The following is a 15,624-nucleotide window of genomic DNA, read 5'->3' on the forward strand; positions in this document are numbered from 1 at the left end:
ACCAGCATTTTAAAAATCTGGAAATACGTAGAGATAAGTTAGAATTTGCATCACAAAGCCTGATTTGTGTATGGAGTGGGTCCAGGAATCTCGAAGGGACTTCGGAGTAAGTTTGTCTGGTGTGTGAACGCACACACTCTTCTCCGAAGTAGATTCGGGGTAGAAGCCCTGTGTGTAAAGCCTCCAGAGCATTTGAGTTGTGTACCCCTGGTATAGAAGAACAATGGTTTGCCATTAACAGTGAGGATAAATAGGAGTTGCTAGCTTGAATTACAAAATGGCAGATTTATGACCTAGCTGCAATTGAATGCGGGGAGGCATGGGGTAGATGCCCCTGGGCCCCTGACAGAGGCGGGCTGCCGGCTAAGTGAGAGCTTGCTATTTAATCTCCCTCTTATGCCTCTCTGAAGAAGAAGATGGGGCCCATCTTCACTTTTTGTCCCAGGGCTCACTCCAACCTTGCTACTTCCCTGGATCCAGCTAGGTGGCCACAAAGCTTGTTAGTCCACATTCAGACCAGGCAGGTGGTAACTGTATGGTGAGTCAGAATGTAGCAATCTTAAGATGACCAGAATGAATTTCTCATCATTCAGTACAATGTTTCTAGAAGTCTGGGAAGGGGCCATAACTCAAGAGATAGAATTCATGTTGCTCTGTGATTGGCTTTCATAAAGCAAAGTGTGCTGTCAAGTCCATTTTGACTCCTGGCGCCCACAGCACCCTGTGGTTGTCTTTGGTAGCATACAGGAGGGGTTTACCATTGCCTCCTCCTGCGCAGTATGAGATGATGCAGTTCAGCATCTTCCTACTGTATATCGCTGCTGCCCGATATAGTCTGGGAAGCATAGCAGCGGGGATTTGAACTGGCAACCTTCTGCTTGTTAGTAAAGCATTTCCCTGCTGCGCCACTTAAGGTGGCCCTACCATATTTATTTTCAACTTAAAACAGCCACCAAGGGCTCTGAAATTCACTGGAGCAACAGCAATGGCGGATGGAGTGTTACCTATGACCCCTGTGATGTTTTCCTAATCTAAATTGCCCAACCTAAGCTTCTGTTTGCCCTTTGGGAAAACAATGTAGGTGCCAGGTTTGGTTTGGCTGGGTTTCTCCAGTAGGGCAACAACAGCTGGAGATGAGGATTTAGAGCAGGAAAGCAGCATGTGGGAAAGGGTTCAACACTGTCACTGCTCCAGTCCCACTCAGAGCCCCTTGTAGATGCTTTTTAACAGGGCACCTTCTTTACATGCGGTGAAGGAATGAGGCCTTTACCTCCTCTTTGTGTTTTTACAATGCATGTAATTGTACTATGTTCTGTGTACGAAGCGGCTGTGCAGGGGTCAAAAGTTCGCAACTCCTGTTCCACAGATGGTTTGAGAGGCAAAAGAGTATTTAAAATACTGTTTAAATTTTGAAGGGAAAAGAGGGTTTGATTTGAATGGGTATGTTTTTAATAATAGAGGGAACTTGAGTTTGTTTTGTTTTGTTTGTTTAGAAAAATTGGAAGGGTGAGGGGCGGAAAGAGAATAAAAGGAGGCTTGCCTGCTGCAGAAAGTTAGTAAAAGCCGGAGGATGAGTTAAATTTGGAATTAGAGCTGAGTAGGAGTAAGACCCCGAGAGACACAGTTGGAACAGTGAAGAGACCAGCAGGATGGGGGAGAAAGCTGACTCGGGCAGTCAGAGGCAGAGAGCTTGAAATCACTGAGTTGGTATTGCTGCAGCATAGGAGAGGCAGGAACTACTAACTAGGTGGTGATAGTGAAGGCGTCTGGCCTACTGCAGGGGGGAGGAGGAAGCTTTGGGAGAAGCTAACCTTTGCACTCCTTTTGAGACTGTTGCTCAGCTTCGTTTACATAGGCTATTGGTCCTGGTGCTTTTCTTGTACTTTTGCTCAACCTGAATTTTTTGTTTTCTGTTTTTCCTTGATGTTACTGAACTGTTTTTGAATGAAGAAGATTTTGAACCAAGTACACTTCCTTGTTTTCTTGAGCTCTGTCAATTATTTTTCACACCCTACGTCTACTAAATTACCACTCTGCCTTTTTGTAAAGCTGAGAGACCGAGGCTTCAATGACTGGGTGGTAGAACCAGTTGAAAGAAGTCTTCCGGGTGGCAGTGAGTTGTTATATGTGCAGGGCCTGCTGAGGCTGTACCCTCCACACATGCAAAAAGTTTAATCCCACCCAGTGTCTCCAGCTAACTTTCCTATGCTCCTATCTCCAATGCTTTTCAACATCTACATTAAACTGCTGGGTGAGATCATCAGGAGATTTGGAGCTGGGTGTTATCAATAGGCTGATGACACCCAAATCTATTTCTCCATGACATCATCATCAGGAAATGGCAGAACCCCCTTAAATGCCTGTAGGTATTTGCCCGGAGGTAATAATGCGCATTATAAATGCCTGGAGATAACAGATGCACATGCGCACATTGCATGCGTGCACGCGTACCTGGTACTTCTGGACACTTCCGGCCGAAGAGGGGGAAGGGGCGGCAGAGTGGTACACTGCTGCCCCAAAGGCTTTTATGGAAAACAAGTGCCGGCGGGGGAGGGGTAAGTGCACCCTCCCCTGCCCTTAAAGTGGCACCCCCACCCCCTCAAGCCACCCCCACCGGGTTCTGTGCACATCCCTACTGCAATGCACTCTACATGGGGCTACCTTTGAATGTGGTTCAGAAACTTCAGTTGGTTCAAAATGCAGCGGCTAGATTGCTCTCCGGGGTGAGAGGGACCATATTATGCCAGTTTTATAGCAGTTGCTATAAAACTGAGCAATCAGCAATGGGGGAGTTGAGCAATCAGCAATGGGGGAGGGGTGAGGGGTGATGAACTTTCACCCACAGCCCATTTTTCTCCCCCAGGTCTTCACTCTTATGTTGCTTTTCCTGGGGTGTGGGTGTGTGGGTCTTAAAAACAGCTGGGTTGTGTGTGAGTCTGAGTAGAAAAACAGCCCATTTGGGAAAAGGTAAAGCACCCCCTTCCTTTGATCAAGATTGCAGCCTCCTGAGGTTGCTTTTGGCTTTTCTTTTTATATTTTTTAAGTTTGAGGAATGTTCCATCCATCTGTCCAGTGGTGTAGTGCTGCAGGGAAGGGCAGTGACACAGATGCGGCCCTTTCCCCCCTCCAGGGTCTCAGCAGGGATGCAAAGCCCTTGGCTCGCTACATGGAAATAATGTGCTGCTCTTGCTATTCCTGCCATTTATTACCACTCTTCCTGGCTTAAGAATATAGGAAGCTGCCTTATACTGAATCAGATAATTGGTCCATCTAGCTCAGTATTGTCTACATTGACTGGTAGCAGCTTCTCCATGACAATGGCTCACCATGGTTTCAGGCAGGTGTCTGAGCAGACACCCTTTGGGATGGGTGAGTGTGGCTATGTGGGCAGTCATGGAGAGCACCTGAACTTCTGAATTTGTGACTACATCATTGCATCTGTATGTATCTTCTAGTTCAGCCTTTATTTCAAAGGCAAGCCCTGAGCTGTTCTGTAAGGGCGGTCTAGAAATTGAATACAGTGGTCCCTCGACTTACGAACTACTCGACATAAGTATTTTTCGAGTTACAAACGGCAGTTTTAGATCCGGTTTTAGATGCGGTTTTTTCTACTTACAAATTTTTAGATGGGGTTTCCTCGACTTACGAATTTTACATGCGGTTTCCTTGACTTGCCTGCCTGTTTACTGCCTGTTTATTCTTGAAAAGAAATGTTCCTGTGCAGTTTGCAAGCCTTACTGGGGGTCTGGGTCTTTTTTCTAGGCTCCGGAACGCATTAATCCATTCCCAATGCATTCCTATGGGAAACCGCTTTTCGACTTACGAACTTTTCGACTTACAAATGTGCATTCGGAACGGATTAATTTCGTAAGTAGAGGGACCACTGTACATTACATAAGTAAGTAAGTAAGTATGCAGAGGCAAAGTCAAAATATTTATCTCTGTTTTCAGTTTGTTTCATATCTCTGCATTCACCCTGAAAGTCAGCCATGTGGACGATCAGGGAATCAGCACAGCCTCCATGCTTCTTCCAGGAAGCGGATATGCTGAAAAAGAGCTCTAGATTCAAAAGATTATTTTCTGGATATAGCCATAGCCCTAACAAACACACTCTAGTACAGAGTTATAGGCACAGTTAAACCCACTGGAATGAATGACCTCAAGCATGTGGAAACAAATGCATCTCATTTATTAGTTCATCTAGCCCAGGCCTGCTCAATTAGGGCCCTCCAGCTATTTTTGGACTACAACTCCCATAATCCTCAGGCACAGTGGCCAATAGCCAGGGATTATGGGAATTGTAGGCCAATATCTGAAGGAGGGCTGAAGCTGAGTAGCACTGATCTAGCCTAACAACAACTTGTATTGGCTGCCCCATAACAATTTTTCTCTGGGCGGCTCCAAACAAAAAACAATAGGGCACCTCAGCCTCCCAGTAATGGAAACACCTGCCATCATGATTATACTGTTTGCCTCTTCAGACAAAACACTGTTGGAACTGTGAACAGCACAAGAGAGAAGATGAGTGACATGATGGACTGGGACTTCTGAAATGCTTTCAGAGCCTATACATGAGTATAGTTTCTGTTTTAATAATGTCTGTGTGGGGCTCGAATTTCCCAACTGACTGCAGGGAAGCTGAAGTGGCAATTTGTAATGGCATCCACAGGAAGCCCTCTGTGCCACCTGCAAATATGTCTCTGAGGGTTGTGCAGCGCTTGAGGACATATTTTTGGGCATCCTCGAGAAGGGGAGGGCGTCAAAATTTGCCAATTAGCTGCTGCATCAGTGCATTTAGTTGGGAAGTTGTGTTTGGCTGCTCTCTTGCTGCACTGGTGCATTTTTGCTCTGTTTGTCAGCCCAGTATGTTTCTTCTGAATGCTGCTTATAAAACACAGAAGAGGCACAGAACCATTTTAAAGGCCAATGGTTGCCCGAATCTCTGTGATTCTTTCCCTCCTTTTATGAGCACAGGGGACTCAAATACAGTCCTTTGGGGTTTTTTGTGCAACTGCGAGGGTTCCGTTCTGGCAAAACGTTGCCGTTGGCAAATTCACGGTTGGTAAGCAATTGAAATAAATGGGACTCGGGGGGAGGGGGGGGTTAGGGGAACTGCGGTCACAAAGAGACCGACAAATCAAATAAAAAATACATTTTTAAAAACTAAAAATCACCCAGAATCCCTTAAAATCTCCAAGAATAAGCAAGAGGAGCGAGCAAATGGAACCTCTGGAAATTTTTGACACGCCCCCCCGCACTGCTAAAAGGCACTTTTGAACACACACACACCCCAACCACTCAAAATCACTTTAGATCATGAGTTGTCAGGGTCAGCAAGAGGAATGAGTGGATTGAACCTCTGAACCCCCGCAAATTGCAGAAACCACTCCCCCCATCACTAAAAAATCTTGCCAAACCGTGGATACTCGAGTCATGGTTGGCGAGACCGGTCACAATTTCCCAGTCGCGGATACTCAAAACTGCGATTAGGAAAACCACTGTTGGTGAGGATGACTGTACAGTGCAGCTCTTTGTTTAAATTTTTATTGATTTTAACAATATCTTAACGTTCACAACACATTAAACAAATATTTACTTCCTGCTCACACCTCCTCGTGAATCACCAACTATAGAATTAACCCTTGCTATGCTAAATCATTGTAAACCGCTTAGAGAGCTCCGGCTATAAAGCGGTATATAAATGTGAGTGCTATTGCTATTGCTATAATAATAATTCAAAACATATATCTAAACCTTACAAACTCGATTTTGATCTACTCAACCTGCTAATATTACTAAATTTCAAACCCTGTTGTAAAATCAATATTAGGAAAGTAGTTCTTTAAATACAATAAGAATGGTTTCCAGTCTTCTTTAAAACATTCCAAATTTTGGTCTCTTATAGGTACTGTAAGTTTTGCCATCTCCACATATTCCAAAATTTTTATCAGCCAATCTTCTTTTGAGGGCAGTTCATTACTCTTCCATTTCTGTGCATATATTATTCTGGCCGCCGTGGTAGCGTACATAAAGAATGTTAAGCTGGTTGTAGAAAACACTCCTTGCGTTATTCCCAGCAGGAAGGATTCTGGCTTCTTAGGAAATGTCATTTTGAAAATTTTCTTTAATTCATTATATATCATGTCCCAAAAGGCCTTAGCCTTCCTACAAGTCCACCACATATGAAAAAAAGTTCCTTCAGAGTGTCCACATTTCCAACATTTGTTTGAAACATTTTTATACATTAGGGATGTGCACGGAGATCTTCGGCGCCGGCGGGGGTAGCGCTTTAAGGGCGGGGGAGGGTGTACTCACCCCTCCCGCCGCATTTCCCCCGCCGGCACACTGTCAGATTTAAGCCCCTCGGGGTGGCAGCGTTCCTCCCTGCTGCCCCGTTTCTGCCATCAGCCAGAAGTGGCCGGAAGTCACGAGTGCCGGGGAAATGCGGCGGGAGGGGTGAGTACACCCTCCCCCGCCCTTAAAGCGCTACCCCCGCCGGCGCCGAAATGGCCCCAAACCCGAAATGTTTCGGAGGCCTTTACAATGGCCTCCGAAACATTTCGGGCACATGCCTATTATACATTAATGCCAGTACAGTGCAGCTCTTTGGATAAAAACACAGTGCCTTTGTTTGTATTTAGTGCTTGTACAACTTCTCCTCCTATGTGGCTTTCGTGACATTCAAGCAGAAGAACCTCAAGGAAATCCAGCAGGAAGTTGGCAGGCTGCTCCGCTCCAACATATTCAATCCTGCTCTGAGGGACAGAACCACGCGAAAGGAGGTGATTAAGACGGATATTACCAAGGAGGCCAAGAAAGTTAAATTCCCCTACTGCAGGTATAGCCTAATTCTCTTGCCCTCCCTACATCCCATTTGGCCTTTGCAAGTGGAGAAGTTTGCAGAGTAGGTGACAGAATGGAAATGCCAGGGTTTTCTTAATTCTAGATAATGTTTGTATAAATACATAACATTACAGTACAAATAAATTACAGAAGCATCAAGTATGATTCTTGGAGGTCATTCACATAACCAAAAACTGGGAAGGACAAGTGTCTTACCCAGGTTTGGGAGCCGTGTGCGCTCCTAATTTTAGGTTGTGTGGGTGCAAACAACTAAGTAGGAGGAGGGAGAAGTGATTGTGTGGAAGCAAGGTAGGAGGAAAAGCTGGCAGGACAGTGCAGTCCAACCCAGCTTTCATACCCAGCATTTGGCCAAGGTAGGATGACAGACTCTCCTACCCAGCTTTTCCTCCTACCTTGCTTCCAGACAATCACTTCTCCTTCATCCTACCTAGTTGTTTGCTTCCACAGACAGCTCCCAAACCTGGACAGGACGTTTGTCCTACCCAGATTTTGGCTGTGTGAATTACCTCTCTGCCTATTACATCACAGAAAGTAAAGGTAATCGTTCTACTTCTATAGGTACAGTTGTAAGGCTTATCATTCCGGTTCACAGATGTCTGGTTTTCCATAAAAGTACTGTATCAGCTAGTGTGAAGATAGATGCAGTATTTAAAGAGCAGTCATAGCAGATTCTTCATTCGTGATGTGAGCCTAACTTTGCTGTTTGCTGTTACAGAAGTTGAATGCCAGATCAAATATTAATCTTGCTCCTTCCCTCATGCTTCAGGCAGGCCTCTTGTTTTTCTTGTTTTTAAATTAAGCAGCACATACATGCTTATTTGTTTATATGTTCATCCTTCACCTTACCTTAAAAAAAAAAAGTTGGAAACTACAGGGAATCATGGGGGGTCAGGGGGAATGAGTGGGTCAGAAGAGGCAACGTGTAATTTGCGGACAGGAAGATTTGTCCTACAGGTTAGATATTTGAAAGGGAAATAACTGTGTTTCACATTAATTATCATATCCTGCACATATTTACCATTAAGTTAAGTCTTTTAGGTTTTGATAACTTTGAAGTTAACATATGCAGAATTGCAGATTTATGTTAATTTCCAGTTTATGATTCAGCAGTGAGACCAGCAATGGGGGGTGTCCAGAAGGTGCGTGCACTCTCTCTCTCTCCTTCTTCTTCTAGCAGCACCTATACAGAATTGGAGGGAGATGAGTGAGTGATGTCATGGCCACTGATCAATAGGGCTCACCACAACCAGCTTTTCCTGCCTGGTTCAAACTGAACCATAATGAAAATTCACAGCATTGGTTTTCCCTGAGCATCCTTGCCAAGTTAGAAAAATTTACTTGGCTGGGAAAGGTTTTGTTTCTGTTGAACATAATAAGTGTGTTTCCAAACTGGTCCCACTGCTGTTAAAAGACTGCATCTCTCCCTTATTCCTACTACTCAGTTAAAAAAAAATAAAAATAAAACTTTTCTCCAAGGAGTGCAGATGCCAGACAACCAGCCATAAGAAGTGTCATGGACCAGCGATCGCCAGTGCTTAGCACTTTGCTCCCTATGGCTAAGGACAGTGCTCAGTACCTTTTCCAGAACCATTACCTTCGTCCTGGCAAAACAAGCCCAAGCTATGATCCTGAAGACCTGCCAGAGCTGAGCTCTGTTGTGACACAAAACAAGTATGGAATCAAGGGGCCACTCTGCATGCCAGCAAACGTAGTATTGTACCCTCAACAGCAAGCTGCAGCCAGTCTTAGCTCTCTGATGAGTGATTCACCTGTGTCATTCACGTTTGCAGACATGTTGTCTCATTCACATTATATTACATTTTTAAACATGCACCTAAAATTATAATATATAGGAAAGGGTCCTTTGTTACTGCAGACTAGCACATATATGATAGGAGCCTCCTTGTGATGAAAGTGGATTGCATGTTCTGCAGGAACTCCTGTAATTGTTTCGCATACATGAAAGACATTATCTCAACTGCTTGAGCATGGGATGACCATTGGGAAAACCAAAGAAGAGAGGCAAGTGTTCAGCTGGTGCTTAATTGAAAAGTTTATTTTTGTAAAATAAAACCATACAGTGCCAATGGGCATTGAACAGAAACTTGCTGCAGGGGCAACAGGGGGTGCACTAGCCTTGACGACATAAACCTCCCTTTTGCCCATTTCTGGATTCTTCCACCTGTCAAACAATTCTGTCTGCTTCATCTGTAAAGCAGAGGAGGAGGAGGAAGAAGAAGTTACAGTGGACCTGACTATTAGATCTGTAATCTAATGCAGAGTCAAGTCCATGAGATGGTTGCCCTTGGTGTACACACACATTTATGTTGCCCCACTTCTGTTTCTGGTCAAACAGGCCTGACAGGTTTTTGTATTGTTCCCAAAAACTGCTGAACCTATTTGACCAGAGGCAAAAGTAGGATTGCTGTACACACCACAGGCAAAGTTGCCTCTATCATAATACTCTCAATAGTGAAAACAGTATTCTCTGTTTGCAGCCTATGTGATTTACTGGCATGTTCTTCTCCATGTAACAATGTCCTAATTTGCCTTACACCAAGGTTTCCTTCTTCAACAGGATTGGCATCATTGGAACTCCACGCAGCAAGTATAATCCTCATACGCTCATTCCTCTTGGGATACAGGACGAAATGGAGGAGGACAATGAAAGTCTAAGAACGAAGACAAGCATGTCTTCAATATGTTCTCGAGAACTTACTGCTTCTTCTCAGAGGGGTACCCAAGACAGTGGAAGCCACACATGTGTTGCAGTATCAAGGGCCACCACTGAAGGAGACTATGTTGAGAATCCCCAGTAGTGTACATTAGGATTAGGGTTTAGTTTTCCACTTGTTCAATACACTTCTTTGAAGCGGCAACTGATTCATGTCTGATTGACCGATCAATCAATTGATAATATTTTTATCTTGCCTTTCAGGTTAAAACCTCTGAAGGTGGCTTACAAAACCAAAAACCATAGAGAACAAAAGCATTAAACCCCAATAAAAATAGAAGCAAAACAAACTTGGCGGCAACCCTCCATATAGTAAAGGAAACATGCTTTTAAAAACCCTGGGAACATTAGAAAGGCTTTCAGCTGGTGTCACCATAGTGAATTCCTCAAATGGGATACCAGATTTGACGTCTTTTTACTGAAGACCAAGGGGCAGTTTGGCCAACCTAACAATATTTTCAACTCTACAAACCTTTATCAGTTTTATAGCAGCTCTAACACTCCTAACTCTCCCCCGAGAATCTTGGGAATTGTAGTTTATTGAAGATGCTGAGAGATCTCTATTAGAGATCACTACCTTGCCTACCCCAAACTACAAGCATTTGGGAGGGCAAATTCTCTCAAGTTATTTCTCCCCACAATGGAGATTGAAATCTCTTTCAGAAAAGACATGTCAAAGGTAATGGAGGAAAGGTCTATCAAAGGTATCATGGAGGAGAGGTTTATCAATGCCTTCTAGTCAGAGGGCTATAGGCCACCTCCAGCCTCAAAGGCAGGATGCCTCTGAGTACCAGTTGCAGGGGAGTAACAGCAGGAGGGAGGGCATGCCCTCAACTCCTGCTGTAGGCTTCCAATGGCATCTGCTGGGCCACTGTGAAACAGGATGCTGGACTAGATGGGCCTTGGGGCTGATCCAGCAGGGCTGTTCTTATGTAATATCAGAATGTCTATTAAAGTATCTGCTTCTCTTCCAACACAGAGATTAGGAAGGTTTTCTTCTGCTGATTGACTCGCAAGCATGTGACATTGGAGGAATACAGACACATATAGCTATTCTGATTATTTTGCATGCTTTTTGCAGCGTGGCTATTCAACCCTGACCTTTAGAGTTATGAACAACCAGCCCTCTTCATGTTCCACCATGACACACTGGAAAGATGGAACATATCTTAGGAATGTGTGCAAGTGAGAGCTAGTGCCATTAACATCTTAGCTAGCCACTCTCTCTCAGCCTTAACCACCACCCCTCTCTGCAAAACAACCTGGGATCAAGTTGCCTTAAGGATCTCCTCCTCCTATATAAATCTACCAGAGCACTCAGATTAAAATTGGGAGCCTTGTTCTGTGTTCTTCCATCATCTGCAGGTGGTCAGATGAGACAGGGTCTTCTTGGTTGTGGTTCCTAAGGTATGGTTTGAGTTACTGAGGGCTGCTCACCTAGGAGGCTTTTTGGCAGCTGATGAAAACTATTTCAGAGGGCTTTGGGACTGGACAAAGACGGACTATTTCTTAGGTCTATCAAACTAGACTCTAAGAAACATGCTTCCAATGGAAAGCACATCTTTTTTCCACACAAAAAACAGCAGTGGGAGGATGTACAGATCAGGACTGAGGCAGGAGGGGAAGAGAAGCTAACTGCAAATACCAACTTTGGGGGAAAGAGCCACATAAGAACAGCCCTCCTGGATCAGGCCCAAGGCCCATCTAGTCCTGTTTCACACAGTGGCCCACCAGATGCCTCTGAGGAGCCCACAGGCAAGAGGTATGTGCATGTCTTTTGTAGGATACCACAAAAGCAGGGAAATAGTACAAAGGGAAACAGTTAACCTCACCTATGGCTGGAGCCCCCTCCTCTTCCTCATCTATGGCTGGAGTGTGTGCGCGTGCGTGCGTGCAGTGGTGTAGCTGCAAATTCAGACATTCAAGCGGTCTCCATGACAGCCCCCATAACCACACCCACGCTTACAGCCATGCCCCATAGCCATGCCCCCAGTACAAAACATGCCAAAAATTGACCTCTTTCTATATTTTTAATGCAGTTTTGTGGTAATTGTTTTGTCTGCAAATATGTAGGCTATAAAAAATAAAACCTGCCCAAAGTATACTGGATTAACTCTCAATTCTATTCTAAAGGAACTTTGAAAAACTGTTATAAACCGCTTGCTTTTTGGCAGCAAGATAAAACATTCTGCGATTGAAGCCCCCACACTGATAATTTTTCACCCCTAATTTGGAGGAAATTGCCCTTTGCCTTCTTCAAAGGGGGCCATTCTCTCCTTTTTGTGCACCCCATGTTATAATTCCAGAATGGCTGGGCAGAAAGTTCTCAAAAAATTCACATGGTGGTAGAAAATTATGGTAGCACTGTAGTGGTGTTGAATTTGAATTGGTCCACCTCAGGGCTATTCCAAACGTGAGTAAAGTGTGAACTTTTCAATGCTTCTGCACAGGTAGTAATGAAAAAAGACAAGTTTGCAAGCTCTGGCCAGCTGTGAGCACCGTGCTCCATATATGGCCATAGAATTGAATCATGCTGCGCGGAAGCATGAGAGCCCATGTCTGTCTATGGAGTAGTCTGGACTGTGAGTGAAAGCCCTTGGAAAGTTGTGCGGAAGCTTTAAAAAAAACCATATTTTACTCATGTCTGGGAAGGCCCTCTGTGAAGGCTTTTAAATGTGATGGAAAGTTACCCTAGGCCTACACGGGTGGAGAGCTGGTCTTGCCTTGCTTTGCATTTGGATGTGAGTGCTGTAAGATATTCCGCTTAGGGGGTGGGGCCTTAGCTCAGTGGAAGGTCCCAGGTTCACTCCCTGGCCTCTCCAGGTGGGGCTGGGAGAGAACCTAGCCTGAAAGCTTGGAGAGCCACTGTCAGTCAGTGTAGCAGACAATACTGAGCCAGATGGACCAAGGGTCTGACTCCGTATAAGGCAGCTTCCTATGCTCCTACAGAATGTGGGCACAGACGAAGAAAATGCACATGTGTGTGTTGTGGTGACACACATCAAATGCACAAATTATACTCCCATGCCCTTGTGCAGTTCTGAATGTTTCTTTTCAAAAAGCCTTGTTTTTCTCTACAAATTGTGGACAAATCAGGAGATGTTAGGAAGTGCAGTTTTTATAACAAACCCCGAAGCACAGGAACAATGAATGTGGCATATTTGCTTTGGCATATTTTGCTGAAAACATCCTTTTGCCCCTGAAAGCTGTTGTTTTGATCACCAGCATTTTTTGCTGCGGCCTTTGTTGTTTTTGTGGTCTGTTTGCCTCTGCGTGCATCCAAGGCACAGGCACCATATTATGCTTGTTGGACAAGCATTTGTACAGGCCCAGAACAAGGGCGGTGGGAGTGGAGAAGCGGCTTCAAATGCCTTTTCAAGAAAGATTAGTGAACACAAAGCCATCTGTCCGTCACTGGCTGGCTGTTTATCAGGATTTCTTGGCTGAAGTCAAGCTTTGCTAAGTGATGAGAGATGCGGTTGGACTCTCCCTCTGGGGAAGTGGTGTTTCGGCTCCTCACAGGGGTGCATCGTGCTTGTAGAAGCATGCAACCTGGCAAAGGCAGGTTCTTCCACATGAGGGTGAATCATCCTTCCAACAGGAGAAAGTGAGTCAGAAGGAAAGTCTTTTTCCCCACAACCTCATTATGCACTGCCCCTCTGCTGTTTTGCCTGGGGAGTCAGAGTGAAATATCCACTCTTGATAATGGCATGATGCAGCTGGGAATCATAAAAGGTCTGGCTTGTACTTTGTCCCAGCCACACCCACCCTTTGCATGCTTTGTTTTTGCAGCAGAGTCTCTATGATCTAATTTAGAAAAGGTTGGCAGGCTCAAAGCTTTCTGATAATTTATTCTTTAACAAGGTGTCTGCAGTCCAGCTCTGGATCTTCTAATATTAATGAAGGGGAAGAAAGCAACCAACCAAATGGCTGTGCTGCATTTAAAATGCAGCATAAGTCATCCAGTGGGGTCTTAAGGCATGGGCTGTCAAATGCGGGCCCCCAGATGCTGTTGGACTACAACAACTCCCTTTCCAAAGACTGCATGGCAAGTTGCTTTTGAAACCAAAAGGAGCTCAAAAAGCAGTGTGTGAAATTCTGATCTACTACACAGGTCAGCTGTTCAACAAGAGAAAGTGAAGCACCCTGCTTAGGCTTGTGAGCTTGCCCACGTAGCTATTTGGATGCCATCCCCCAATTCTAGTCCTTTTCCCCGCAGCAGTGCATGTGCTGACTTCACAGGTTCTGCCTCAAGCTGTGAAATCAGCAGACAAGAAATTCTGCTACAGCATTAAAACTACTTTTTCCTGCTAGTTTTTGGGCCAGTAGAGAAGAGCTGGTCTTGTGGTAAAGTGTGCCGTAAAGTCAATTTCAACTCCTGGCACCTAGTTTTCTTTTGGTAGAATACAGGAGGGTAGCAAGCATGAATTGTGTCCTTTGCTAAGCAGGGTCCATCCTGGTTTGCATTTGAATGGGAGGCTACATGTGAGCCCGGTAAGACGGGGAAGGGAATATGGCCACTCTGGGAAGAGCATCTGCATGCCTGGCATATACTACTGCTACTTATATACCGCTTTTAAACAGAAGTTCTCAAAGTAGCTTGCATAGAAAAATAAAGTAGATAAAGAAGATGGTTCCCTGTCCCCAAAGGGGCTCACAATCCCTTTGACCAGGAGAGCTGGTCTTGTAGTAGCAAGCATGACTTGTCCTCTTAGCTAAGCAGGGACCACCCTGGTTGCATATGAATGGGAGACTTGATGTGTGAGCACTGGAAGAGATTCCCCTCAGTGGATGAAGCCACTCTGGGAAGAGCAGAAGGTTCCAAGTTCCCTCCCTGGCAGCATCTCCTACCTGCATCCTTGGAGAAGCCGCTGCCAGTCTGGCTAGACAATACTGAGCTAGATAGACCTACAGTCTGACTCAGTATATGGCAGCTTCCTATGTTCTAGGTAGACATCAGCAACAGCTGATGAATTGGTTAGGGCTGCAACCATATTTTATTTATTTAGCACATGTTTATACTGTCCCATATGTAAATCTCTGGGTGGATCACAATCTAAAAACAGAACAATTAAAACATTAACACAATGAAAACAGTTTAAAATACAGATAAAAAACCCCTCTAAAAACATAAAACTTTATAAACAGGCATTCACCCTTGTCTGGGAGTAAGCTTGGTTCAGGGGTGTAGGAACAATTGTTGAGGGGGGTGGGGGGTGCGGCTGCAGCAGGGCTGCTACTGTCCTGCCACTGCTTGGGGGTCGCCAGCCACCTCCTCCCCTGCACCTCCCACAGCATTGGGTTCTATCCCAGCGCTGTGTCAGTCCCAGTGAGGTCTGTTCTTACTGGCATCTGCAGCCCCGCCTCATCAAGCCTGTGCCTACGTGTGGACTTGGTGACATCATCAGGCTGCAGCAGTGTGTCGGTGTGGCTGTGGTGAAGGTGGCAGTGGTGGGCAGTGGCAGCAAAGGCTGCCAATCAGCTGGGTGGTGAAGAAGACAGGTAGGTAGGCAGCTGGGTGGCGGTGGCTGCAGCGGTGGTGGCAGTTTCATGATTTGATGCCACAGAAAACAGTGGCTTAACAAATGGAGAGCATCAAATGGAGAGCGTCAGTTGGGAGGGAAAGGCAACATGCGCCCACGTGGTGTGTTCCCAATCCAGCTTGCTGGATTGTCTGAATTGGACCAGAGGGACTTACTCCGGAGTAAAAATGCATCGGCGTGTGCATAGAAACAATTAAAAATTGATTTCACTCAGGTTGTACTCAGACAAAATCTTGGTCTGTAATGCAAAAGGAGAAACCCCTCCTCTGCTAAGCAAGTCTAGATTCTTGCAGTCCAGGCCAATGCAAGGACATCAGTCATGATAATTTATCCTTGGGGGAGAGCTGGAATCCTAAACACCAGTAGGCCTCTGTGATTCATCACAAACATACCAGACATTCCTAGCTTTACTGTTTCCCAAACTTCTGACTGCTTAGCTACAAAACACTTTAAAAAAATGTTTCTGAATAAAATTGGGAGAAA

General features: G+C 45.0%; 1 protein-coding gene across 3 annotated transcripts in view; it reads left to right on the top strand.

The window, feature by feature from the left end:
- Positions 1 to 11,700, top strand: part of PPP1R36 (protein phosphatase 1 regulatory subunit 36) — a 67,220-nt gene extending 55,520 nt beyond the window's left edge. For 2 of the 3 annotated variants that reach the window (XM_053278075.1, XM_053278083.1), the window contains 3 exons: positions 6,642 to 6,838; positions 8,341 to 8,535; positions 9,443 to 11,700. In XM_053278075.1, the coding sequence (XP_053134050.1) occupies positions 6,642 to 6,838; positions 8,341 to 8,535; positions 9,443 to 9,683 (633 nt within the window). In that variant the 3' untranslated portion in view covers positions 9,684 to 11,700. The remainder of the gene's footprint in view (positions 1 to 6,641; positions 6,839 to 8,340; positions 8,536 to 9,442) is intronic. The other variant, XM_053278093.1, reaches the window with a different exon arrangement.
- Positions 11,701 to 15,624: the final 3,924 nt, after the last annotated feature.

The sequence above is a fragment of the Hemicordylus capensis genome, chromosome 1 (genome assembly GCF_027244095.1).
Source record: "Hemicordylus capensis ecotype Gifberg chromosome 1, rHemCap1.1.pri, whole genome shotgun sequence".
Lineage (NCBI taxonomy): Eukaryota > Metazoa > Chordata > Lepidosauria > Squamata > Cordylidae > Hemicordylus > Hemicordylus capensis.